This window comes from Centroberyx affinis, unplaced genomic scaffold (genome assembly GCF_046629955.1).
Source record: "Centroberyx affinis isolate AG114_WGS23_722 - 3 ecotype Tasmania unplaced genomic scaffold, CSIRO-AGI_Caff_v1 ptg004174l_1, whole genome shotgun sequence".
Classification (NCBI taxonomy): Eukaryota; Metazoa; Chordata; class Actinopteri; order Beryciformes; family Berycidae; genus Centroberyx; species Centroberyx affinis.
In genome coordinates this window covers 41565-63790 of record NW_027281930.1, presented here as the reverse complement: position 1 = coordinate 63790, position 22226 = coordinate 41565, and the positions used below count along the sequence as shown (strand labels likewise).

The 22226-nt window shown below is 43.1% G+C and overlaps 1 protein-coding gene across 1 annotated transcript; it reads right to left on the bottom strand.

Moving 5' to 3' along the window:
- Positions 1-287: 287 nt before the first annotated feature.
- On the bottom strand, positions 288-17012 carry snx16 (sorting nexin 16). Its single transcript, XM_071542731.1, has 8 exons — positions 16892-17012; positions 14711-15256; positions 12311-12397; positions 9167-9315; positions 8137-8206; positions 7000-7136; positions 6615-6737; positions 288-3194 (listed from the first exon to the last, which is right to left on the bottom strand). The coding sequence occupies exons 2-8, from the start codon at positions 15098-15100 to the stop codon at positions 3077-3079; spliced, it is 1074 nt and encodes a 357-aa protein (XP_071398832.1). The 5' UTR covers positions 15101-15256; positions 16892-17012; the 3' UTR covers positions 288-3076.
- Positions 17013-22226: the final 5214 nt, after the last annotated feature.

Sequence of the window (22226 nt, the reverse complement as noted above, 5' to 3'; positions counted from 1 at the left end):
GTTTCTGACACCTTGTAAAATCCATGCTCAGAAACATTCAGGCTGTACTGGGGGTAAAGGGGGTGCAGTGGAGTCCTAAAAGTATTCACCGGGCACATGATCCCTACTATGCTGAAACCGCAGTCTTCTATTTACGAACAAAATGTCAGTTTTTATAAGTTTGAGTAATAACTTGCGAAGATTTGTGAGACAAGGTAAAAAATTGCAGTTTTCCTTTTGGGTTTCAGCTGAGGTGTTAAAAAAAAAAATAGAACCGTGTTAAGCAAGAGGCTTTTTTTCATGGAAAATATTTATTATACTTTGAAAAGATCACACTTTTAGAAAGAGTCATAATTGTATGGCAGCCCCAATAACTTCTCAGCAGACTGATCACAGAGAACTTACCGCACAATTCATTTCACTCATCAAAACAACTCTAAAGCAAAGCACAAACCAAGGACACCCCCATTTCAAAGAAAGCAGGTACTCTAGTGATCGTGTAGAACAGGGAAAAATACATGTGTTTTCAATACATCATTTTGAGTTTAATTGTGTATGATTTCATTTAATTTAATTCTGATAAACATCTCTGCTATAGTATGCGTTATCTACTCATTTCAGATCACATTTTTGGGTGAGCTATCCCTTTAAACCCAGAACAACAGTAGTGATAACAAATGTTATTTGTATAAATCTTTTATAGTGCAACATGTCAACTAAGACTCATTATTAATATGCCATGATGTACTATTACAAAAACGTGTTGTCAGTTCAGTTCATTCCAAGCAACTACATATACATACGAGTGTCATTTAAAACATTCTCTCCATCTGAGTAACATAGTGAAACTGTTTAATGTCCTACAGAAATGTTACAGAGCTAAAAGCAATTTAAACATATAAAAAGCAACGCTCAGTTAAAGAAATTCAAGGCACTTAGAACCATGCTTGAGGGGACTTTACAGAAGCAAAAAACACAAACAAAACAAAACTTATTCAGTATATCAAATACTAACACACGGGATCAGCAAGGGAAGCAAGACAAACTGAATGATAGAAAAGGCACTCTGTTTCAAACAAGTGAAGTAGTAAAACCATATCCAAACATTACGCATTCCCATTCATCCATAAAGTGCATCACATGACCCTTTCCAGGCCAAGTTTGAAACAACTCAACATTATACAGTTATAAGCTTAACTGTTTCACTTAAACTGTGAAAACCTTCACAGCTGGACCTCAACACATCTCACCTATCATGTGAAAGCTATATGCCCCGTAAGGCCTACAGTATGGCTTTTGGGGATTGCGTGTAGGCCTAACAACAACAGCCTTGTTGCTGTTACATGGCCAAACAAGGCTAGCTAGGGTTCATCAATTACTTATGTTACTGAATTCCTCCTGAAATAATATTATCTACTTTGCACCTTATTTACAATGGGGATGATTTAATAAGCCAATAGTACCTTTGCCGTAAAAATTTAGTGTCAGCTCTCACTTGGCCCTGCTACTGGAATTCGCTAATGAGTCTCAAAGACCATGACTTCTGGACTTGTGCCAGGTGATCCAGCACTAATCATAATAAAATATAGAAACAACTGCGTTTATGAATGCCTTAATCATAATCATGTCGTACTTAATTATGTCCTTAGTAGACATTAAGGAAACCGACAGCCTAAACGCCAAAAGAGGTCTAGTGTTGTAAATATTTACGCATTCTCACTGAATTGGCATAAGCAATGTCTACATAAGCAACCCATTGGGGCAAATATATATTTCGCACAAATATCTGTGTGTGTAAAACAAAGACACTGAAATGTGGGAGGGAAATGACCTGATTAGCATCGACATTTAGACCAACTCTCTCCTCAAAAAGCAACAGTATGCGACACTGCCCTGGCCCTCTCTTGGTATGTTACAGCTCGCCTGGTTTACTGCAAAAGATGCATGGCGCTGGAAAGAGGGGGGGGTGCAGGGTTTCAAACCACGGTGTCAGATGCAAACTGAGTTCATCATCCGAAAATGAAACACAATGAGGTTTCTAGTAAGGAGGTCTATCTATAACCGCAATGACACAGTGGATGGCAGTGCAAAGCAATGACATTGACGTACTCGTAGACAGTGTGCCAACAGAAAGAAAGAGAGATCAAAGTACTGTAATAATCCAGATTTGTTAGCAGCCCGTCACAAGTCTTGGCCGAGCGTTCGCTCTCCACCCGCTTAACACTCCATACCCTGAGTCCCTGTCGCCTAGGCCTTTACCATCTATACCCACATGGGGGTGTTCTTTCACAGGTATGAAAAGAGGGCCTCTGCTCTCACCAATAAGTAGATGTAAGACAATGGATGTCCGCAGAAATCAATGTGATGGATTCGAGTTCTCCGTGGATTGTCACAATGCATCACGAGGGCGTCAGTCATCAGACACACCCGATGGCGTGAGTCTTCAAGTGAACTTCCTGGAGTGTTTGGTCAAGAAGCCACTCTTTGGCTTTGTGACCGCTGGGTCGAGTGGACCCAGTCGGGCGACCCGTTTCTACAGCAGGAGGATCTGAACTGACCAAGAACTGAGAAACCCCCCGCACAGTTTGAGGAAGATCAACTAGGATCTCGGTCTTAAGAACGAGGGTCAATCTTCTAGATTCTTATATCAAGTGTTCCAAAAATATTGTTGCCGGATAAAATTTCCCCCCGACCAATTGAAGTCGCTCACAGATATCCACAGGGGAAAAATCTGCTGTGAAGTGGAAGGGGCTGTTCCAGTATTAAACTGTCCCCTTTAATCTTCAGATCCTGGGTTGAAGGCATGTTGGGGGGGGGTGGTTAAGGAGTAAAGTGCTCCCCATCCGCCTCGCTTCTTTAGATTCCACTCCGAGATTACGGGGTGAAACCGTGGTCACAGTCTGGAAGGCAGGGAGGGAAAAGACAGAGAGGATGGGGGAGTAAAGGAGGGAGGGGTGAAGTCGAAGAGAGGGCAAGACTAAGAAGGGATAAAACTAATGAGTGGGGAGACGGACATAGAACAAAACCGTGGTGTGGGAGGGGAGGAGGAGACGAATGAGAGAGGGGAAGAGGAGAAGAGTAGGACCAGCACTGGTTGTTAGTGCTCCGGCTGCCGGTGGTATAGCTGGGTGACCTGGATGACCGGAGGAGAGACGCTGAGCGACGGCCCACACCAACAGGCAGAAGATCGCACCGGCTGGACCTCGCACCTACCACTGGAGAGAGGGAGGTGACGGCAGATGGAAGACAGAGAAGACAGAAAATAGTCAACATTTGTCTCGTCCAAGGACCGTACAGTTCAGACAAAACGTAGCAAGAAAGAGCAAGAGGATCCAAGAGGAAGAAACGTAAAGGAGAAATGCTAGAACAGACCGACTGATGATCAGTCCGTGTGGGAAGAGACAGATGTAGCATGTTACTGACACCAAAACACCAGCCAGTTACAGTTACAGTTACAGTTACAGGTCCACTGCAAACACAACAGGATGACAAGTCTTCCCTCCGACTCTCCTCCTCTCTCTCTTCCTGGTAGATAATGGAGAAATATATCAGGGCAGCGACTTGATCGTCTAATCGTCTCATAATACACACACCCGATATATAGTGTATGTGTGTGCATCACGCCGACCCAATCTGCAATTTCTAGAGCAGGAAGTTCAGAATCCACACAATTCAATTCGATCAACTTAGTTTAAGTCTCTATTGATGGTCAAGCGCAGTCATAAGAAGCCTTAAGAGCCATAGCTTTTAACTTTCATTATCTTTCTTATAGAGTTTTGCTTGAGATATCATGTAAAAGTTACAAGAAAAGAAGAAACTGAAGAGTTCTATTCCAAAATGCTAATGTCCATTTTGGTCAACAAATCATTGCCTGACGTTCATCAATAAATGTTCTTAAAATATAGATGTTCCAGTCTGTTCCAAAAGTGTTATTTGGCCAACCAAGGACTTTAGTTAAACCGCTTTTTCAGACAGTTGATTTCTCATTTTGGAACCAAACTTGTACATTTTTGAGAGGGTGATTTCACCCCAGCTGACTTGCCCTGGGTGTCAGAACAACGGATGGAGAGAGGAGCGAGGAAGTCCAGGAAAGACTTGATATCCAACGACACACAACGCTGACCTGGTGAGCATATATCACCGCGTGTAGGAGAGGAACTAACGGCATCTGCGTGGGTGTTAGTCAGGTACGATGCAGGGTAGCACCGCGGCACAGCCAAAGGGGACGCAGGGCGCAGTACAGTACAGAGAATACACACCGGGGTTGGGGACAAATCAGTTTCAGCTCAATCAATCCAAATATTAAGTGAAATGATATTCATTGGTTAATGATAAAGCATGATCATAATGATGACCATAATATATCTGCAGGGGGTTGATAGGGTTGTTGATCAAAACCAGTAACTCAGCGATTACTTGGCCAGGTGCTGAGATTTCTGGCTTTCAAAACTTACTTTACTTTCTGACCTGTACTCCGATTCAATATTCATATTTCCCTGAATTGGGTGAACTGAAAGTGAACTGACCCCAAACCTGATACACACCATTGCTGCAGGTATTTTACACCCTGATACCACAAAAGAGGACACTGCCAATGCAGTACAGTGAGAAACAGTGGGATGCACGTTACTGGGAAGAAGGATACAGAAAGACAGTACGCCAAAGGTTCAGCCTGCATAGCCAGTATATTCAGTACCTCACATGTTACTGGGCTCTTATTTCAGATTGGGGCGGCACTGCTGTGGAACACGAGGGCAAGAAACAGGAGGGAAGGGAAAAGTTTAAACGTGATAAAAAGGTCAATCAAGGTCAAATCAATGTTAGCTTTATAAACAAATAAAAGCCAATAAGATCATTTCTAAAAGACAAATTCATTTATCCAGACATGAGTTCAGAGCCAAGACCAATTGAAGTTTAATTTAGTTGAAGGAAACTTTGGGACACGCAGTTCTTGACATCATCTAGACAGCTGCATTACTGTCTAGGTACTGCCAACTTACTGACTAAGACCAATTTACTAAGTGATCTAGATTGGAAATTGTAAGGTTATTTTTTCCACACCATTTCTACAGCAGAAGTTGCTTTGATACCACATTTTCCAAAATTTTAGAAATAAAAAGTAACTTAAAAATGTGTCTATAGTTGATTAGGACTGAGGCGTGTTTTTATAAAAAAAAAAGGGGCTTTTTGCCTTCTTGAAATAGTCAGGAACACAATCAGTGGAAAGAGAGCTATTCAGAGTAAAGAGCAGGCCAATTTGCAGAATCTAGTGGGAGTAATACCTTGCAGAGTGCACCACGGTCTCCCATGTGATATGGACCATGAGGTCCTGCAGTGAATTTGACGAAAAGTAGCTTAACAGGGGTAAATCGAAATGAGAAACAGGAGACGTGATCTCAGATCTGATTTCTCACATTTGGCAGAAGAAGCAGCAATTACACCAGCAGGGCCACGGCTCATTAGGTGGTCAGTGGTACTGAATTAAAACCTGGTGTTATGCTAATGATCAGTAATAAGTTCAGAAAAATATTTTGCACTTGCACTTGGTTAGCAAGTAATGGACATGACCTTCACTCTGTTCTTCTACATTAATTCCCTTTTACAGCTGTGGAAAATCAAACATCACCCTTCATAACCATTCAGTTTTAGGTCTCTTCCTATTCATAAAGTCACTGTTTACTCACTGCATGTATCCTGACATGCTGGCGGTAACAACAGAGCCCAGGGCTTATTCTTGCCTGGGGGTTAGGTGCATACACTTTGTGGAGCTGCCAGCTGGCTTGAGATGAACACTTCCTTCTATGTAATGTGATTAGGTGATAGAGGCTGGAGTGGGAAAGGCCCTCACTGCTCAGGACCTATCAATCAAGTTCAATATCATAAGAGCGTTGTCGAGGGAGCCTCAGTAAAAGAAAGCTAGTCCAACCTTGGATTGAAGGATTTCTGCCCATACAATAGCAAATGGCAATAGCTTCTCTTTCTGAAGCACACATAAATACCAGAATGAGAGATTTATTTCCCTCACTGGGTTTGGTTGCTCCCGGTCAGCTGTGTAGCGACGGCATAAGATGGCAAAACGTAGGATCAAAGTATTAATGATAAACCTACACCATTAATAAGCCATAAATTCATTTCTATGCGTTTTCACAACCTGAGCATATAGGCCTACACTCAGTGTTCTAAATGGGAAACATGTTTTAATCGAAATTTAGATTTGCAGTATTTGAGTGCATATAAATATGTGTGTGTGAATAAACATAATGAAATAGATCTCAAATTACATCAGCCTCTTATTTTAGACTAGCCGGGTAGTCGGTTACATAACTTTCGTTTAAAAAGGCAATGTGATTAAACGCCAATCCCATCCCTAATTAGGAAATTAACATAATGGTACTAGAGAGAGTGGGAGAGGCACAGTGGATTTTACTAGGGGCTTTTAACTTAATTTGAAGGGCTAAATGGATTAGCCTGCAGAGGGAAAAAGGGGAGCAGGGGCGTATATGATTAAACGTGTGCCTGTGTGTGTGTGATTAGTCCATGTGTTTGTGTGGTGTCTGCTGCTCAGTGTACGCCTACATTTCACATGCATTAACATGTGTATTTGTATGGTGTGTGTGTGTGTGTGTGTGTGTTACCCATTCTCCTCAGGCATGTCCTGGTCAGCCTCGGCAGCGGATGACTCCACGTCTGCGTCTGCACTGCTGTCACTGCCCTGCGCTGACAGGCCACATGGAGACTCTGGGCTCACACACTGTCCACTGGGACGGACGGACGGACGGACGGACGGACACACACACACACACACACACACACACACACACACACACACACACACACAGTCACACAACCTGCCGTATCTCGTAAACGTAGTTTTCAAAAAGCAACAATTAATGCTGTGTAGCACTGAAAACATCAATGAACTAGTAATAATCACATGGGAATTGTGTCTACTCCATTATTCCTATATCTTGTATGTCTGTATGTGTGTGTGTGTGTGTGTGTGTGTGTGTGTGTCCTGACTTGATATGCTTCTCCAGCAGCAGGATGGCCTGCTCCCTCTCCTCCAGCCTCCTCTTCAGAGAGCCGATCTCTTTCTGCTTCTCCAGCAGCTCCTTCTGAAGACGATAGTTACTCTCCTCCAGAGTCTCACAGAACGCCTGGAGGGAGGGAGGGATGGTGAACAATGGAAAGAAAAACAGAGGATTGTTGACAATAGTAAAAAAAAAAAACCAGGGCGGAAGAGAGAGTAGGGATGCCAAAAGAAGATGGTGGGGTGGGGGTGTAGCGCGTAAGGGCGAGGGGGAAAGAAAGGATGAGGAGGAGAAGAAGGGATGGAATTATTGAGAGGAAGACAGAGAGGGAGACCAGTGGCAATTTGAAATTAAATGAAATAATCACAACTTGCAGTAGCTGCATTGTGTACTAAATTCTGACAGACAGGCTGGCTGAAAAAACAAATAGCAGCAGTGGCTATTTAGCCACCATTAAATCATTTCCAAGTAGGTAAAACTGGAAAAATGAAATAATTAAGCTACTGGTGGACAAAGCTTTAATGTTGACAAGCACATAATTTGTGATAAGCTGCGACCTATTTGGCTCTGAGAAACCAAATACAAAAGCCTAATTTGCCAAACCTGGGAGCCATGCATGAAAGTCTGCTACCCTATCAAGTGAGACCTAAAGCACTAGTGTGTCTTTTTCCATATTACAGCAGAGACAAACGTGTTCTATTCTCCAAGAGTAGGTTACTTATGTCATCTTTTTTGGTTTGCTTTGTTTCATCCACCTTGGAGGAACTGCAAGGTTGCGACAGATTTACAGGTGGGTAAATTGTGATTTCCTGTTTTTCCCCACTAGAGGGGTCAAGAAGCTAACGTGTTGGCCTGGCTGATTCATTGCTCAACCTCCAACACCCAGCTAGAGACAGAAAGATGCAGGCTGGTTCAGAAAACAGCCCAAAAAGACTGTGGGCAGACTGGAAGTCCAGTTGTTTATGCATATGAGAAGTGTCAGGGGATTTGGGGGAAAATTCCTCTTAAAAAGGCCTGAAGAAACATCGATCATGGATACCAGCACAAACACACATGCATGAGCACACATGCCCACGTGTGTAACCTAACCTAACTCAATCCTAAACACACACACACACACACTTACCCGGCTCTCCTCCAGACTGTCGAAGGGCCCGGGTGGGTCGTCCAGACATAGGAACTCTCTCACTGCCAGGCTGTCAAGGAGAAAAAATGGTGTTAGTGCATATGTGTGTGTGTGTGATCTATGAACGTGTCTGTGCTTGGAAACACACCGACCCCCTTTACAACTGGCATCAACATGCGTCTTGTGTGCTCGGACTGTAACGGGATAGCACTTAACCACATAAAAAAACGGAGCAAATGCACTCAAGACACACTGAGGATGGATTGTAATCCGATTGCGCAAACCACCTGATGCAATCGCGTTTTCAGCCCACATACAATAACTACGTAGGCGGAAATACTTCAGTCCTGACTCCATACCTGCATCCATCCAGTCCACTGAATAGCATGGTACTGGCCACAGCTGAAATAAAAGCAGCTGCATGAAACAGCCTTCTCCTCTGCTGTTGCCAAAAAGTGCATACAACAGCGCAACTTGATGAGCAGGTCACCATCTTTCAAACGACCCGCACCCGCAGCTGTTTCAAAACGTAAACAATGGGGAAGGAAGTGATGTATGCGTGCGTGAGAAAGTGCAATCGGATGGCAATGTGGCAATGGAGAGGCATATTAACGCCAGGTGTAAATGTAATCGGGCTAAAACGTATCCAGATACAATCTGGCATTAATCATGCGTTCCCACTGAGCAATTTTACGTTGATTAGACGTTTAAAACACGTCTAAATGGCCCATAGCCATCTAGGCTAATTTAAGTTTAAATGGGGTTGAAAGTTTATTAGATGTCTACGTCTTAGCTTGGATTTACAGATGTTTATTCATTGTAATAATGTATTTACTGCTTGGTCTAAAATAGGTCTATACATAGCCGTAATGATCCTGGGCTATATGAGAGCTAAAGCATAAAAGGAACCTAAAAATCACTGTATGATCATGTCTGCCTTTACATGGACTGATTTTCCACACAATCTCTCTCCCACACACACACACACACACACACACACACACACACACACACACACACACACACACACCAGTTGGCAATGTCCTTGTGAGCAACCAGGTTCTGAAGAAAGGCCTGCAGTCCCAGCTGTCGGTCCTCCAGGAAGTCGGTGTCGTAATTGTCTTTGAACCACCGCTTAGGAGGCAGCGCGAGGCGGAAGCCCGGGAACATCTCCTTCAGCTGGAATGAACACACACACACACAGTGAGGAATGGTCAGCTCATATTCCTTAAGAACATCTTTTATAGATGAATACTGTACATAGCATTACACGCACTTAGACGTCACTCACATGCTTGCACATACAGTAGGGTACAAGAGAGCTCAGGGTGGTTTTAAAGTTAATCACAACTAACATTCAGTCCAGGGAAGGAAAGAAACAATATCTGCTGGTGAGCCCTCAAACAGTCACACCCTGCTACTTCTACATCACATGCTCTGATCAAATAAACACACTGGTGCAAAACAGAGAAAAGGTCCTGTCCTCCGCCTCCAACCTACATCCCTTTCTGGACATCCTGGAAAACCGTCAGGGTTGGTAAAGACATTACCGGGCTCTATCATTATCATGTGAATTTCAATTTACATTTTGAACAGACCGTGTGTTGACCCCGCGCCCTGCAGCTCAACCTAAGCATTTGCAAAGAACTCTCCGTGTTCTTCCCCCTCCAATTTGCACCCACAAGGTCACTAATGTTCAGTGGGAAGCGAGGGAAGCGTGTGTCATCAGATAATGTCATGTACAAAGACACAGAACAATCTCAATTGGATCATGCAATGTGCCAGGGAAACAGGAGGCGGTTTGTTGAGCGCAGAGTGAAGTGCTTTGAGGTGAGCCATCGTAGCCCGGTGATAGTCCGTGCCTCTGGCCTGCTGTGGAGTAAATTACATCGGTATGACACTCATCCCGCTGACTGTTTTAACAGTCATGGGACCTGAGGAAAGTCGAAAAAAAACACAGGGCTACCCCTCTGGCTCTCCCGGCCTCAATCAGAGATAACCGTCTGACAGGAGGAACAGTGCTTACACGCTAAGCCAGACACCTTCTGAAATTTCACCTTGCCACCCCCCCGCAACTGCTCAGCGGGTAGATGGAGCCTTTGACAGGTTAGCAGCCTCGGTTGCGGAAATTAAGGCTGGAAATTAAATGTTTAAGGACACGGTGTCCTACTGTGTTTTTCCACGCAAAACCTGTTGGGCATGTTGTATTAACCCTGTTCTGTATTAATATAAACATGCCATGAACATGCATGTGGATGGAATAGCCTTTTTTTTTTTTTTACTTTCTAACACTGCCTTGACTAGATACCACTGAATGTCAACAATCAAAATGAAACTTGGTAAAAAAAACAAGAAACCTATAAGAGTATGGTGACAAAACATAAGACTGCTAATAACTGTATTTAAGACATTTTTATACTTTTCAGGCTTTTTAAGGACCCACAAGTAAGAACTGCTGATGGGATTAAAAACTGAGCATGTGCTTTCCTCTTGTGTGTCTCACAGGCCTTAGTCAGGATTAGGTCACTCACTATCATCAGCTATTTTTACTATTCTCAGCACAGTACACACAAGCTGTACTGATAAGTCTAAAATTATCTTCCGGATAATTTATCCAGAGAACATCAACATCTTGCTTCTCTCTTGTGTCAGCGGCTGTTCAGAGGCTGCGAAAATCACCTGCTCCTATCCATATCTATATCCTGATTTAGTGATTAACAGGCCGTGCAGACAACTACATATTCTAAGCAGAACCCCTGCACACTGTCCACCACTTTGCAGACCCACGTGTGTGCTTGGTTGATTAAACTCTACCATTAACCTGCTGTCCGTCTCTGCCTCATTTTTGGCTGAAGTCTGCTGTTCCACGTCCGGAGCTGGCTGCCTCCTGAGGGCTTTAAGCCTGATTGACATCCATGCCTACCTCCATCTCTGCCTCTGCCTTCCTAACATTTAATGTAAATATTCAAGTAGTGCTCAGTCATTTATTACAGAATTGAACATAGACAAAGCAAATTTGACTTTACTCAGTCAGCATTTCACACCTTGAGAAATATTGAAACGAGCCCCAATGTCTGTTACCTCAGGAGGAGGGAGAGGTTTGGTGTGTGTATGTGAGAGTGTGTGTGTGTGTGAGTGTACGCAAGAATGCACGCCAGCTACTTGTTTTCATACGGTAGCCTTAGCCATGTGCATGAACTAACAGTGTGTATGGAGGAATCTCGGATGAGGGCCAAACAGCTAGACAAACGATGCTTGGCGCCAGCTATTATTGGCAGCCGCACACTGCGGAGGCGGTGCTGTCTATTGAAAACATAATCAAGTGTTGACCATGCTTGGCGTTTATGCTGCCTCGTTATCTGAATTGCATGTGCACGATTAAGGGTCATATACAGGTAGCAAGTCCTGTGAAATAGCCATATAGCCATTGTGATTTTCCTTGATTTTTTGACATAGAAAAATCATCCAAATGTCTGTCTGTGCGAGTTATACAAAAAACTGCACTACACGCTGTGAAAATCTTCCAAATAGTTGGAGGTGTGACCAAACAAGGCTCTAGGGTTACATCCACAGCAAAGGACCATTCAGTGCGGCCTGATCAGTTTCCCTGCCTCTATGGAGAAGCCACAGGAATGGAGGGAAAGGATGTCCACACCCTCTCTCTCCTTGTTGAATGCTGGGTGTTCCCCTCTCCCGTGCTTCCATTCTTCTTGCTTAGCGCTACTATGCTACTCTGAATTAGTTCCACCTGTTTTCACACTATGCTTTGCCTTGATGAGTAAAACATGATGTCTCCTTAACAGAAGAATACCTACAAGTCGTGCATGTTGCGCAGGCCTGCAGAGTTTGTTTTGGCTTGTTTTTGCATCAGAACCCAGCGGTTTCACAAGTAATCATCATCTCAACACATGGTCTAATAATTTTCCCCATCTGCAATCTGTGACCCAACTGTCCCTCCCCAAACCTGTTCCCCTAGTTGGCTCTGGCCTATGGGCCGTTTGGGAAACAGTGGGCCTTTGTGTAGCGCTAATCACTTCCACAATGCACTCAAAAACAAGGGAAGCATGCTGAGAGAAAAGAGTTTACGGACACAAGCAAAGTGTCCGCAGAAAACCGAGGCATGTTTGCGAATTGAAAATTGAGCCCCCTCACACATACACGCACACAAACGCACCTTGTCGTTGAGTCTGGAGAAGTCTGTGTATCTTCTGAATACCACCCAGCTCTCGTCTTGAGTCTTCCTGACCAGGATCTTGTATACCTACAGCAGAGACATCATACACACAACCTATAAGCCTTGGATACGACAGTAGAGGTGAAACATGTATCAGGTTTACAGTGCATTCAATACTCAGTCAATAAACTAGTTAAAGACTGATAACAACAAAAGCACTACAGTTTGGCAATTATTAACAGTATCTAAATGAGATAACACAACGTAAACTAACAATTCTGATTCACAACTTGTGTTAGGCCTGCATGTATGCTGACCGCAAACACAGAATTAAGTTCCAGTTCCAGGCTTTAGCGGTCGTCAGATTCAGTCTGTGCAGAAAGGCTGGAACAACAAACAGACAACTAGGCCTTGAGGGATAAACACTTTCAATGAAAGACTGAAGCCTTGGAAAGGCCGACAATTACATGCAAAAATGGGAAGGTTTGACATGCAAGTGGCGAATAAACATTGTATTTAGAGGTGAACCCAATACCATCTTTAGCTATGGCGGATGTGCAATTCTGTAATCTGTGGAAAAGACTAGACAAATTAACATCAAACGTGTCTTTGAAGCCGACACAGAACCTTCTGTGTCTGCTCCACTGATCAGAAAAGGGAGATAAAGCTGAAACTATGCAAGATTGAGTTATCAAAGGGAAAAAATGTTACCTGCCAAAACAACAAAGCATAGATTCATTTGTACAACACAGAGTATCAAAATAGTCAACAATAGTTAGAATAACTTCATTGCTAACATTAATCAATGCCATAGGTCTGTCAATGTGGGTATGAGCATCATCTGAAAGACTGAAATGTGGCCCTTACTTTGAAATATGATTCACTTTTGGAAGGGAAAGCGCTTGTGTAAATCACTCTGAGCCTTAATTAATTAATTAAAGGACCTCACTTTACTGTGACTATAATGCATGACTTCGATAGTCATCACCACATTTCGTTAATCAAAACTGTTGCGAGGTGAATTACAGTTACTCAGTTTGCAGCTCTGCTCGGGGCATTTTAGTTTCCTGTTACTTACAAGGTGTCAGACAAAATGACAGCCTTAATGCTAAAATTTGAGTCCCTAGGCGGAATGGTTTCAGATATCCTCGGACAAGTCAATTTTCCCCGACACCACGTCACAGTTGCCTCTCTTCACGACCCGGTTTAGATTCTCACACATTCCCCGGTAATAAAACACAGGTTTCTTTTGCACTTTCCAGTCCAAAACACTATGAAGATTCTGCCCTTGATTGCTGGGGAGGGGGGGTTTTAGAGGATAAGCCTACCGACCCTCTGCAGGCTTTATTTGCCCCAAAATTGACTGTCAGAAGTGGTCCTGTTTGATCACTAGTCTTTTCTACCTAACACACATCAGCTTGGAAGCTCAAAAAGATGATCAGTTTTCTCTTTAAATGTATTTTGACAGAGAATGAGCGTAGAGGAAGTCAAGAGCTACTGTTTTAAAATTCAGCTTACACATCAACTCTGATCACGTCCTGCCCTGACCTGCGATTGATTGATTTTCCAAACTATACACTCGAGATGCCCGGCTCACATGGGCTTAAAAGACATATCCATACACCACGTTTGAAATATGTGTGTAACAGACACAATCCTGAACAATCTCAGGTGTCACAACTCACTACAGTAATTAAGACTGAACTGGAGGACACACATACTCAAAGTCACACTGGCTACTCTGCTAAGGCGATATGCACAAGTGCCCTGATAGCTCATCGACATGTTGTATAATACAAATGTAAATGATGCCTGTTCTCTTCTTACCTCAGCAGAGCCCACAATCCTGCGCCTGTGCTGGAGTGAGCTAAATTTATTTACTTATTCTCCTCTCTAACAAAGTGCTAAGGAACTTGTCTCTCCATGCCTTTGCTGTTTGCGTACACCATTTGTATCCTACTAATCAAGGTCTGTGTACTTAGTTAAGGTTGCCCTGTGGCTTTTCACTAATGTACTTACTCTCAGTTAGCATGCCTACATCCTTGTGTTATCTGCTAAAGTGTTGTTCTGTCACTCTTTTGTCCTCTGGTAGTGTGTGTGTCACTGTGTTTTTTTGCTTTTAATTCTAGGTAGTCATTAATGACATCTGACCAGGGATTACAGATGAATATTTGCCTTTTTTTTGGTTAACTATGGCACATTTACAGAAATGTTTATTAATGTGCATTGTCACTGTCAAATACACTAATAAAGGACAATAGCAAACAATGTATAGGTTCAAAGACTGTCAACCTACATGTCTAAATATGCAAAACAATGAAAGGATAAATCGTCAATTTGATCAGTGAACATGGTTGGATAGTTGTGGGTAGGGCCACTGATCCTACACTGGTCTCGTACCGTGAATTTGGCCCTCTCCTCCATGACCTCATAGCCCAACACGGTGGGGGTGATGGGCCTCTCCTCGCCCTGCTGGCTCCCTGCGGGGTCCGACATGGAGCGGGGGCAGCTGGAGTACTCCACCGAGGGCTCGAGAGTCCCGTTCACCCTGGCCCGCGTCACGGGGCTCTGGAGGGGCGGCGGCGTCCGGCTCCGGCCGCCTCTCTCCAGGCACCGGGATCCTCCTCCTCCGCGGTCCTCCCCGGCCCCCCTGGTGGTGGAGAACGAGGACTCCGAGCTGCTGGAGACGCTGCCTAGCGACGAAGCTCGCTGGGGCCGTCGGAGCTTGCTGCTACCTCCGGACAAGGCCCTGTCCAAAGGCATGGGGACAGGCACGAAGGGTGATGCCATCTTCCTGAGCCGTGGTCAATCTCCCCACCACCGCTGCCGTCAACGAAGCTCTTCACAGCGACACCGACCTTGTCTTTCTTCAGTATGCCGCTGTGTGACGGAGGGGTCTGGCAGTGACGTTTAGCCTAGGGGATGATGAAGACTCTGCTGACCCGACTAAAAAAAAGACAAGACTGAATTTGAATACCTTCTATTTAGCATTTACAAAATTGACTACAGGCTGCCCTATATGCAGAATCAGAATTCAGCTAAATTTACACTCACAGAGCAGAGTGTGTCAGCGAATACTGTCCTGAAATAAGGGCAACAGACTGCGAGGGCAGATGAATTATTGACACCATGAGCCAAGTGTCATTCATAATTTATGGATTTGTGCATCATGCGTAAAATGCATGAAGGATATAGCCTATGAAGATGTGTGGATGACTTCTGTGTCATATCATCTTGTCAGCTGATTCATTTTTGTCCATTTGTTCCAAAGACATCTCCTCCTTCCCATTGAATGCTGCAGCCAAGAGTGAGACATGATGCTTTGATTTGAGTTACTGTGAGGAAGAGGAACAAGTAAACCTGAGTGTTTCTTTTTACGCAAGAGTGGGCATGGAGTAGGCCTATTATTGATTACTGCTTGCACCACGGATGGGCAATTATGTGTCATGGATGGCTGAGAATCTGCAGGCTTTCATTCCAACCACTACACCAACTGATTTCACTGAATTGAATGGCACACCTTCAACCAGAGAGGGGGAACTAATAAGTGAAATCAGCTGCTTTGTTTGGAATGTGTTCACATTCATGGAGCATTGGAGAGAAACAGCACTGAAGCCAGCCAAAGCTGCTCTTCTATGAATAGAAATGAAAACCTTAAAATAGACTGGTTACCTGTATGTGACATCAGAGACAAACACCCCCCAACACACACACACAATGAAATGCTAACGTTAAATGAATCTCAAAACCACAAAGTAACTCCACTAGGTTAAGTAAAACTATAGCCACATGCTAACCATAACCTAACATACATAATATTGACGTTAGAAAACCCTTCACTCATTCATGCAGTCGATTTGCACACCACTTAATGTAACCAAAGTAATGTTATATGGGATAACGTTACGAAACGAAACAGTCGGTTCACCATTAGGACTTACATGACAACAAACTCTGGATGTATAGCTTGTTTACTAAGTGTTTCTAAAGTGAAGTGGCTAACGACGTTTACAACGTTTTGCTAGCTAATGCTAACATTAGGTAGGTTAGCCAGCTAGCTCGCCCCGAAAGATGCCGTTGTCCTGGGAGAAAGTAACGCCAAACTCCATTCAAAATAACTGGCAGTTTAACGTTGCCTTGCCTATCGACACAGGTACAGCATACTTGGTGCAACATGACGTTTTACCAATCGTTAGGGTCATCTGGTAAATTCATCATACCAAGTAACACTTTATTATTATAAAATCTCATTTTATAATCAGTTCACAGTGCTCGCTATCGTACACGACGAAGTATTTCGGTGGAGGGAGACAGGCGAACCAATACTAAAAGTTAAATTTTTACTTAAATATGTGCTGCTTGGTATATTAGATGTATGCCGAATTGATGAGTGACCCTCTCTCCATACGACAGAGAACGGAACGTAGTTGGGCTCCCAGCTAGCAAGCGTTTATCGCATAACGTTAACGTTAGCCGGTAGCCTCTCGAGGTTAGGACAGGCAGCTTATGTAAAAAAAAACTAGAGTTAACGCACGGTGACACTACATCGAACAAGACCGAGATAAAGGGATTTCTACTTACCGTAGGAAGCCAATACCCTCCGCCTTCCGAAATCCAGATTATTATACACATATAGACCGATATCTGATTAGCACGTTGCTTTTCATCCACTGCAACATCTGTTTCCTTCCCTGGTTCATGTTGGCTTGTTTGCATACAGGCGACAGCAGCAGTGCTTCAAAACAGCCAGGCGGGGGCGCTGTAACTCCTCTGATGCAGCAGAAACCCTCTGTGAAATACAGTAACTAGTAGTAACATTTGTTTTCTCCGTGCATCCCATGGTTGGTTAAACATTATTCATCATATTGCATGTGTGGTACAGTCCTAGTGCAGACCTAACCTATGCTCACTTACAAAATACTTATACAGTTGGCTATATAGGCTACAAATATACAGCAAAACTATTAGATTGCTATGAATCCCTATAGGAATTCTGTATGAATATTATGGTGATAACATAGGACATAAAAATACCATAAACTACCATAAGGTCACTATAACTCACTATTGAGTAGCCCAGACAGACTAAAAGACCCTAAAGGAAAAATAATGGAATATTATAGAAAATCAAATAAATAAATAAAAATCTGAATGTAGCTGTTTTCTACTTTGTGGCAGGTATTGTACATTTATTTACAGATTTGTTTCATTATGCACTTTTGTTGGTGAAGGAGGAATTTAAGCTTATTCTACTGTTGCACTCTGGATAAGATGTATTTTCTTGATGGAGTGTAAAGCCTCGGAGACGACGTGATACTAAAATTCCACTCCACTCCACATCGATAGTGCAATTCTTTCAGACAGCCTGCAGCTGTATGGTTTCTCTCCTGCAGGGTGGTAAACTGTCAGCTGCTGTGTAAGCCCGGGGTTTTGTTCTCTCTGTTCAGCCGTGACTGTGTTGCCCTGCAGGACTCCAACACCATCATTAAGTTGGCTGGCAACAAGAGAGTGGTGGAGTCACAGGCTGTTGAGTCTGCCTACAGAGAGGAGGAGAAACATGTTGAAGCGTGGTGTGCAGACAACAATCTGTCTCTCAACATCCACAAAGCTGATTGTGGACTTACCTCCTCTCTGTCTGCATCACAGACTGGGACAGGAACAGCCCACTATCTTCACTGCCACCCATACTGGACCTTTACAACAAGCAGTAAGAGAGGAATGACTGTTGTATACTTTGTGATCCAACCCACCTGACCATGGACTGCAATACTGCAGCATGCAGTCCAGCGACAGCAGACCCAGGATCAGTTTTTTTTACCCTCTGACAGACAGACACACCCTGGTGAACTGTACTGCCAATCATCCTTACTGTCAGCAATGTCATTTCTATCACTCGAAATGAATTCACCTATTCTGATTACTTCAGCACAATACTGTGAATCCATAAATATGGACATAATTTAATGAAATTACCTCAGTCACTTATACTGCTCCTGTTATTTTTTCTGTTATCGAATTCCCTGCTCTGATTCATTTAATTGCTGCAATACTTGAATTCACTTGAAGTATTTTAATTTGCTTGAAATACCTGAATTCGTTAAGTAATTCATAATTACTTTGCAACACTTACCTGCAGTATATTACACTATACTACTACTACTTTACTACTACCGTTTGATATAAAGGCTTATGCTTAAATGCTTGAAATCTGTTTATTTTTATAAATAAATATAAATAGAGAAGATGATGCCTATGTATGAATTTCTTTCCAAAGCCTTTGCCTTTCCATCAAGGCAAAGGGCGGCTACTTTAAAGAATCTAAAATATAAGATAGTTTTGATTTGTTAAACACTTTTTTTGGTCACTGCATAATTCCATTTGTGTTATTTCACAGTTTTGATGCCTTTACTATTATTCTAAAATGTGTAAAATAGTAAAAATAAAGAAAAATGCACGTGTCCAACCTTTGACTGGTAGTGTAAGTAGATTTGGTAATTTCACTTCTACTCAAGCAACTCTCATCTATACTCAGAAATAATTTAACTTACATGACCAGACTTCATGGTGTAGATTGATGGTTTTTGCCTATTGTGATGTTTTTATGTAGTCTGTGTTTATGTGAAACTTTAAGCGTTTGCTGTCATCTTGACCACGACTCCCTGGAGGAAGAGATATTGTATGTCAATGGGACCTTCCTGGCCAAATGAAGGAGGAATACAATTACAGCTCAAGATGTTTAACTGTGTTTAAGTGTGTTCAGTGCTATGGGAGATAAAATGCCTGTGTTGATGAATCACTGAGGAGAGATACCAACAGAATTGGCTCTTTAAGTCCTGATACTGTGGAGCGCCCAGGCTGCCAACACTCTCTCTCTCTCTCTCTCTCTCTCTCCCTCTCTGTGTCTCATAGGAAGAAGCTGCCAACCTCAGTCTGTCTAGAATTTAAGTTAAATGATTGGATAAGAGTTCTCAATGAATTGCCCCAGCATTGATGCTTTAATTGCGTAGGATCATCTTCTCCGATCCGCACGCTCCGCTTTTACTCAAACAGCTTGTTAGTTTGGACTGACTCAGTACATAAAGCATGTAGAAAGGGTCGAAAGGTTCAGTTACTGTTTGACTGAATGTTACAAGACACCTGATTTAAGCGACTTTGAACATGGGATGATCTTTGGTGCCAGATGCACAGTGACTTCAGTTGAGTCCAGATCTCAATGCAATAGAGACCCTTGGAGGCTGGAAGCACAAAAGGGATCTCTATTAAAGTAACATGCCAATGCTACTCACATGTTAGTTAATACACTCAAATCATCCTGTACCTGTAGGCAAACCTCATCAGTAGTTACCTTGATGGGATTCACCCTCTTACCAACAAACAGCACAAACTGTATTCACACGTTTGGACAGATATTGTGAATGTATATCTTGTTTGTATACAACTTATTTCTATGTGTATTATTATTAGACCTATCAAGTAATATTCCTTGATTTAATCCTTGGCTTGGTACAGTGTGCGGGCCTGCATCCATCTGTTTGGACAGTAGACACAAACATATTCAGCTTGCCAGTGTAAAACAGACCCGTGCCAGTGTTTTTAACGCACACTCACTGAAGTGAAATCCCACATTCACACTGAGAGGTCAGACTGTGAAATGTGGCATCTCTATCAGGCATAAGAGCATCTGCTGCCACTTGGCAAAATCTGCCTCCCTTCACAAGATTCTCATGTGCATGTTCATGTTGTTGTTGTGTGTGTGTCTGTGTGTGTAGTGTGTGCATATACAGGTGTGTTCATTCACAGGAATGCATGTATGTCTTTGTGTGTGCATGCATGTGCACTATGTGTAGGAATTGGATTTGGTTAGTGAGTCTCCATTGGAATATATTAAAATCTCACACACTCAATACGTGTGTGTGTGTGTGTGTGTGTGTGTGTGTGTGTGTGTGTGTGTGTGTGTGCGCGTGCGTGTGTGCGTGTGTGTGTGTATGTATGAGACAAGTGAACATTTTTCATGATTTCCTCATGGCACTGGTCTATTGTATTAGGAAAGTGAAAGTCATCCAAATTGATTGAGTATAAGTGGACTTATTCAGAAAAATATAAGAAATCTACAAAAACAAAGTAACCCCTTGTGACCAGAGACTAAAAAAGTATAGGAAAAAAGCTCCAGCGTAAAAACTACAATGAGCTGAATGAAATAAATGCTACATTCCAGTTCAGAACAAGTCAAATAACAAAAATATGTGGTATATATATTTACTTTGCGAACTCCATATTCTGTGTTGTACCAGTTCCACTGTAGGAGTCAGTCAGATTCACTCTTCTTCTTCTCTTTATCTCCCTGTCACATGAAGGACACACTGGAGGGCCTTCAGATGTTCGTTGCTTTCATCCACCCAAGAGCAGAGGAGGATGTGCAATCCTCCTGTCCTGCAATGACAGGTTGAGCAACACTGCTGCTCATTGCCTAACCGGCACCATTGAGCCAGCCTCTGCTGTTGATGCAAAACCAGTAACACTCTTGGAGATGCTTCAGCAACGTACTGCCACCCTGGTGCCAAAGGTGGTGAAGATTGCTCTGGAGTTCTTTCTGGAGGATCCAGAGCCAGCTGAGGACAAACCATCCCAGGCTCAGCGTCCCATCATGGCTGCTGCTGGGGGAAGCAGGGCTGAAGCTGCCACTGCTGAGCTTGGCACACTGCTGGCAGACACAGCAGATCTTTGCCTTTCTCAGTTTGGACATTTTCCAACAGCACTTCTGAGTCGCATCTCCGCATCAGTGGCCCAAGCCATGATCACCGTGGTCTACAACAGGTTTGAGGACCGGCTGACATCATTCACGCTGCCGGACGTCTTCACCGCCAGGGAGACCGTCATGTGTGCCGTCCAGGAGATGGACTACAGAGTCCAGACCGCCGCAGCCGGCCCGCCTCACCGTCACCTCGCCAGTTCTGAGGGGCCGGAAGAGGAGCTTCACCCGCTGAAAGCTTCTCCACAAGACTCTCAGGATGAAGAGCTGATTTCTGAGCTAGTAATGCTAGCTGTTTTCACATTATGACACAAAAAATGTGTTGTTTTAAAGCAACTACAAACCATGGTACTTGACACACTTTTATTTATTTAAAATCCTTGGTGCTCACAGTCAGTGAAAGTGTCCTTGGTCAGTGTGGAGACTGGTGATATCTGGTGACATATCTGCGCTAAACGTAGAGGATCAGTTTAACAATTAAGTGTGATAATTAAATCATCTGTCTTTTGTTTTTTCAGACTCCAGAGGTGCTTTTTCTCTCCACAGATGCAAACAAAAACGAGAAGAAGAAGAAGAAGAAGAAGAAGAAGAAGAAGAAGAAAAAGAAGGAGTGCGTGCCTTCTTCCGTCGTATCTGGAAGATGATGAAACCAGCCGGCCGCTCTCTCTAAAATAACAATCTCCATAGCAATAAAGAGTCATAGCATTTAAAAGTATGGTCATTTTGTTATTATTTTTAAGGGATGTGTAATTTATAGGCTACATTAGGGTTCTCAGTAGCTCCACTGTAAAGAGCAGTCTGTTTTCTGTGGCCATTGATGCCTGTGTGCGACTGATCTGATTGGCCGCCTCATCGGAGGGTATAGATATGATGACTAAATGCTTACATCTGGAAGGGAAAGTAAAAAACAGTTTTGTATAATATGACACCTTTAACCCTAAACTGTTCCAGAGGAGTTGGGCATCACTGGCTACCAGTGTGTGTGTGTGTGTGTGTGTTTGAAAGAATGAGAGGCTCATTTTGATTATAGATAGTATTAGTTCATGTCACACAAGTTGCTGTATATTCATGGTCTGTATACTCTTCAACCTTTGGTCTGAGGAGAACAGATGCCTCCATAGAAAATCTTAATATTCTCATACTAACAAAAAGAATTATATCATGAAA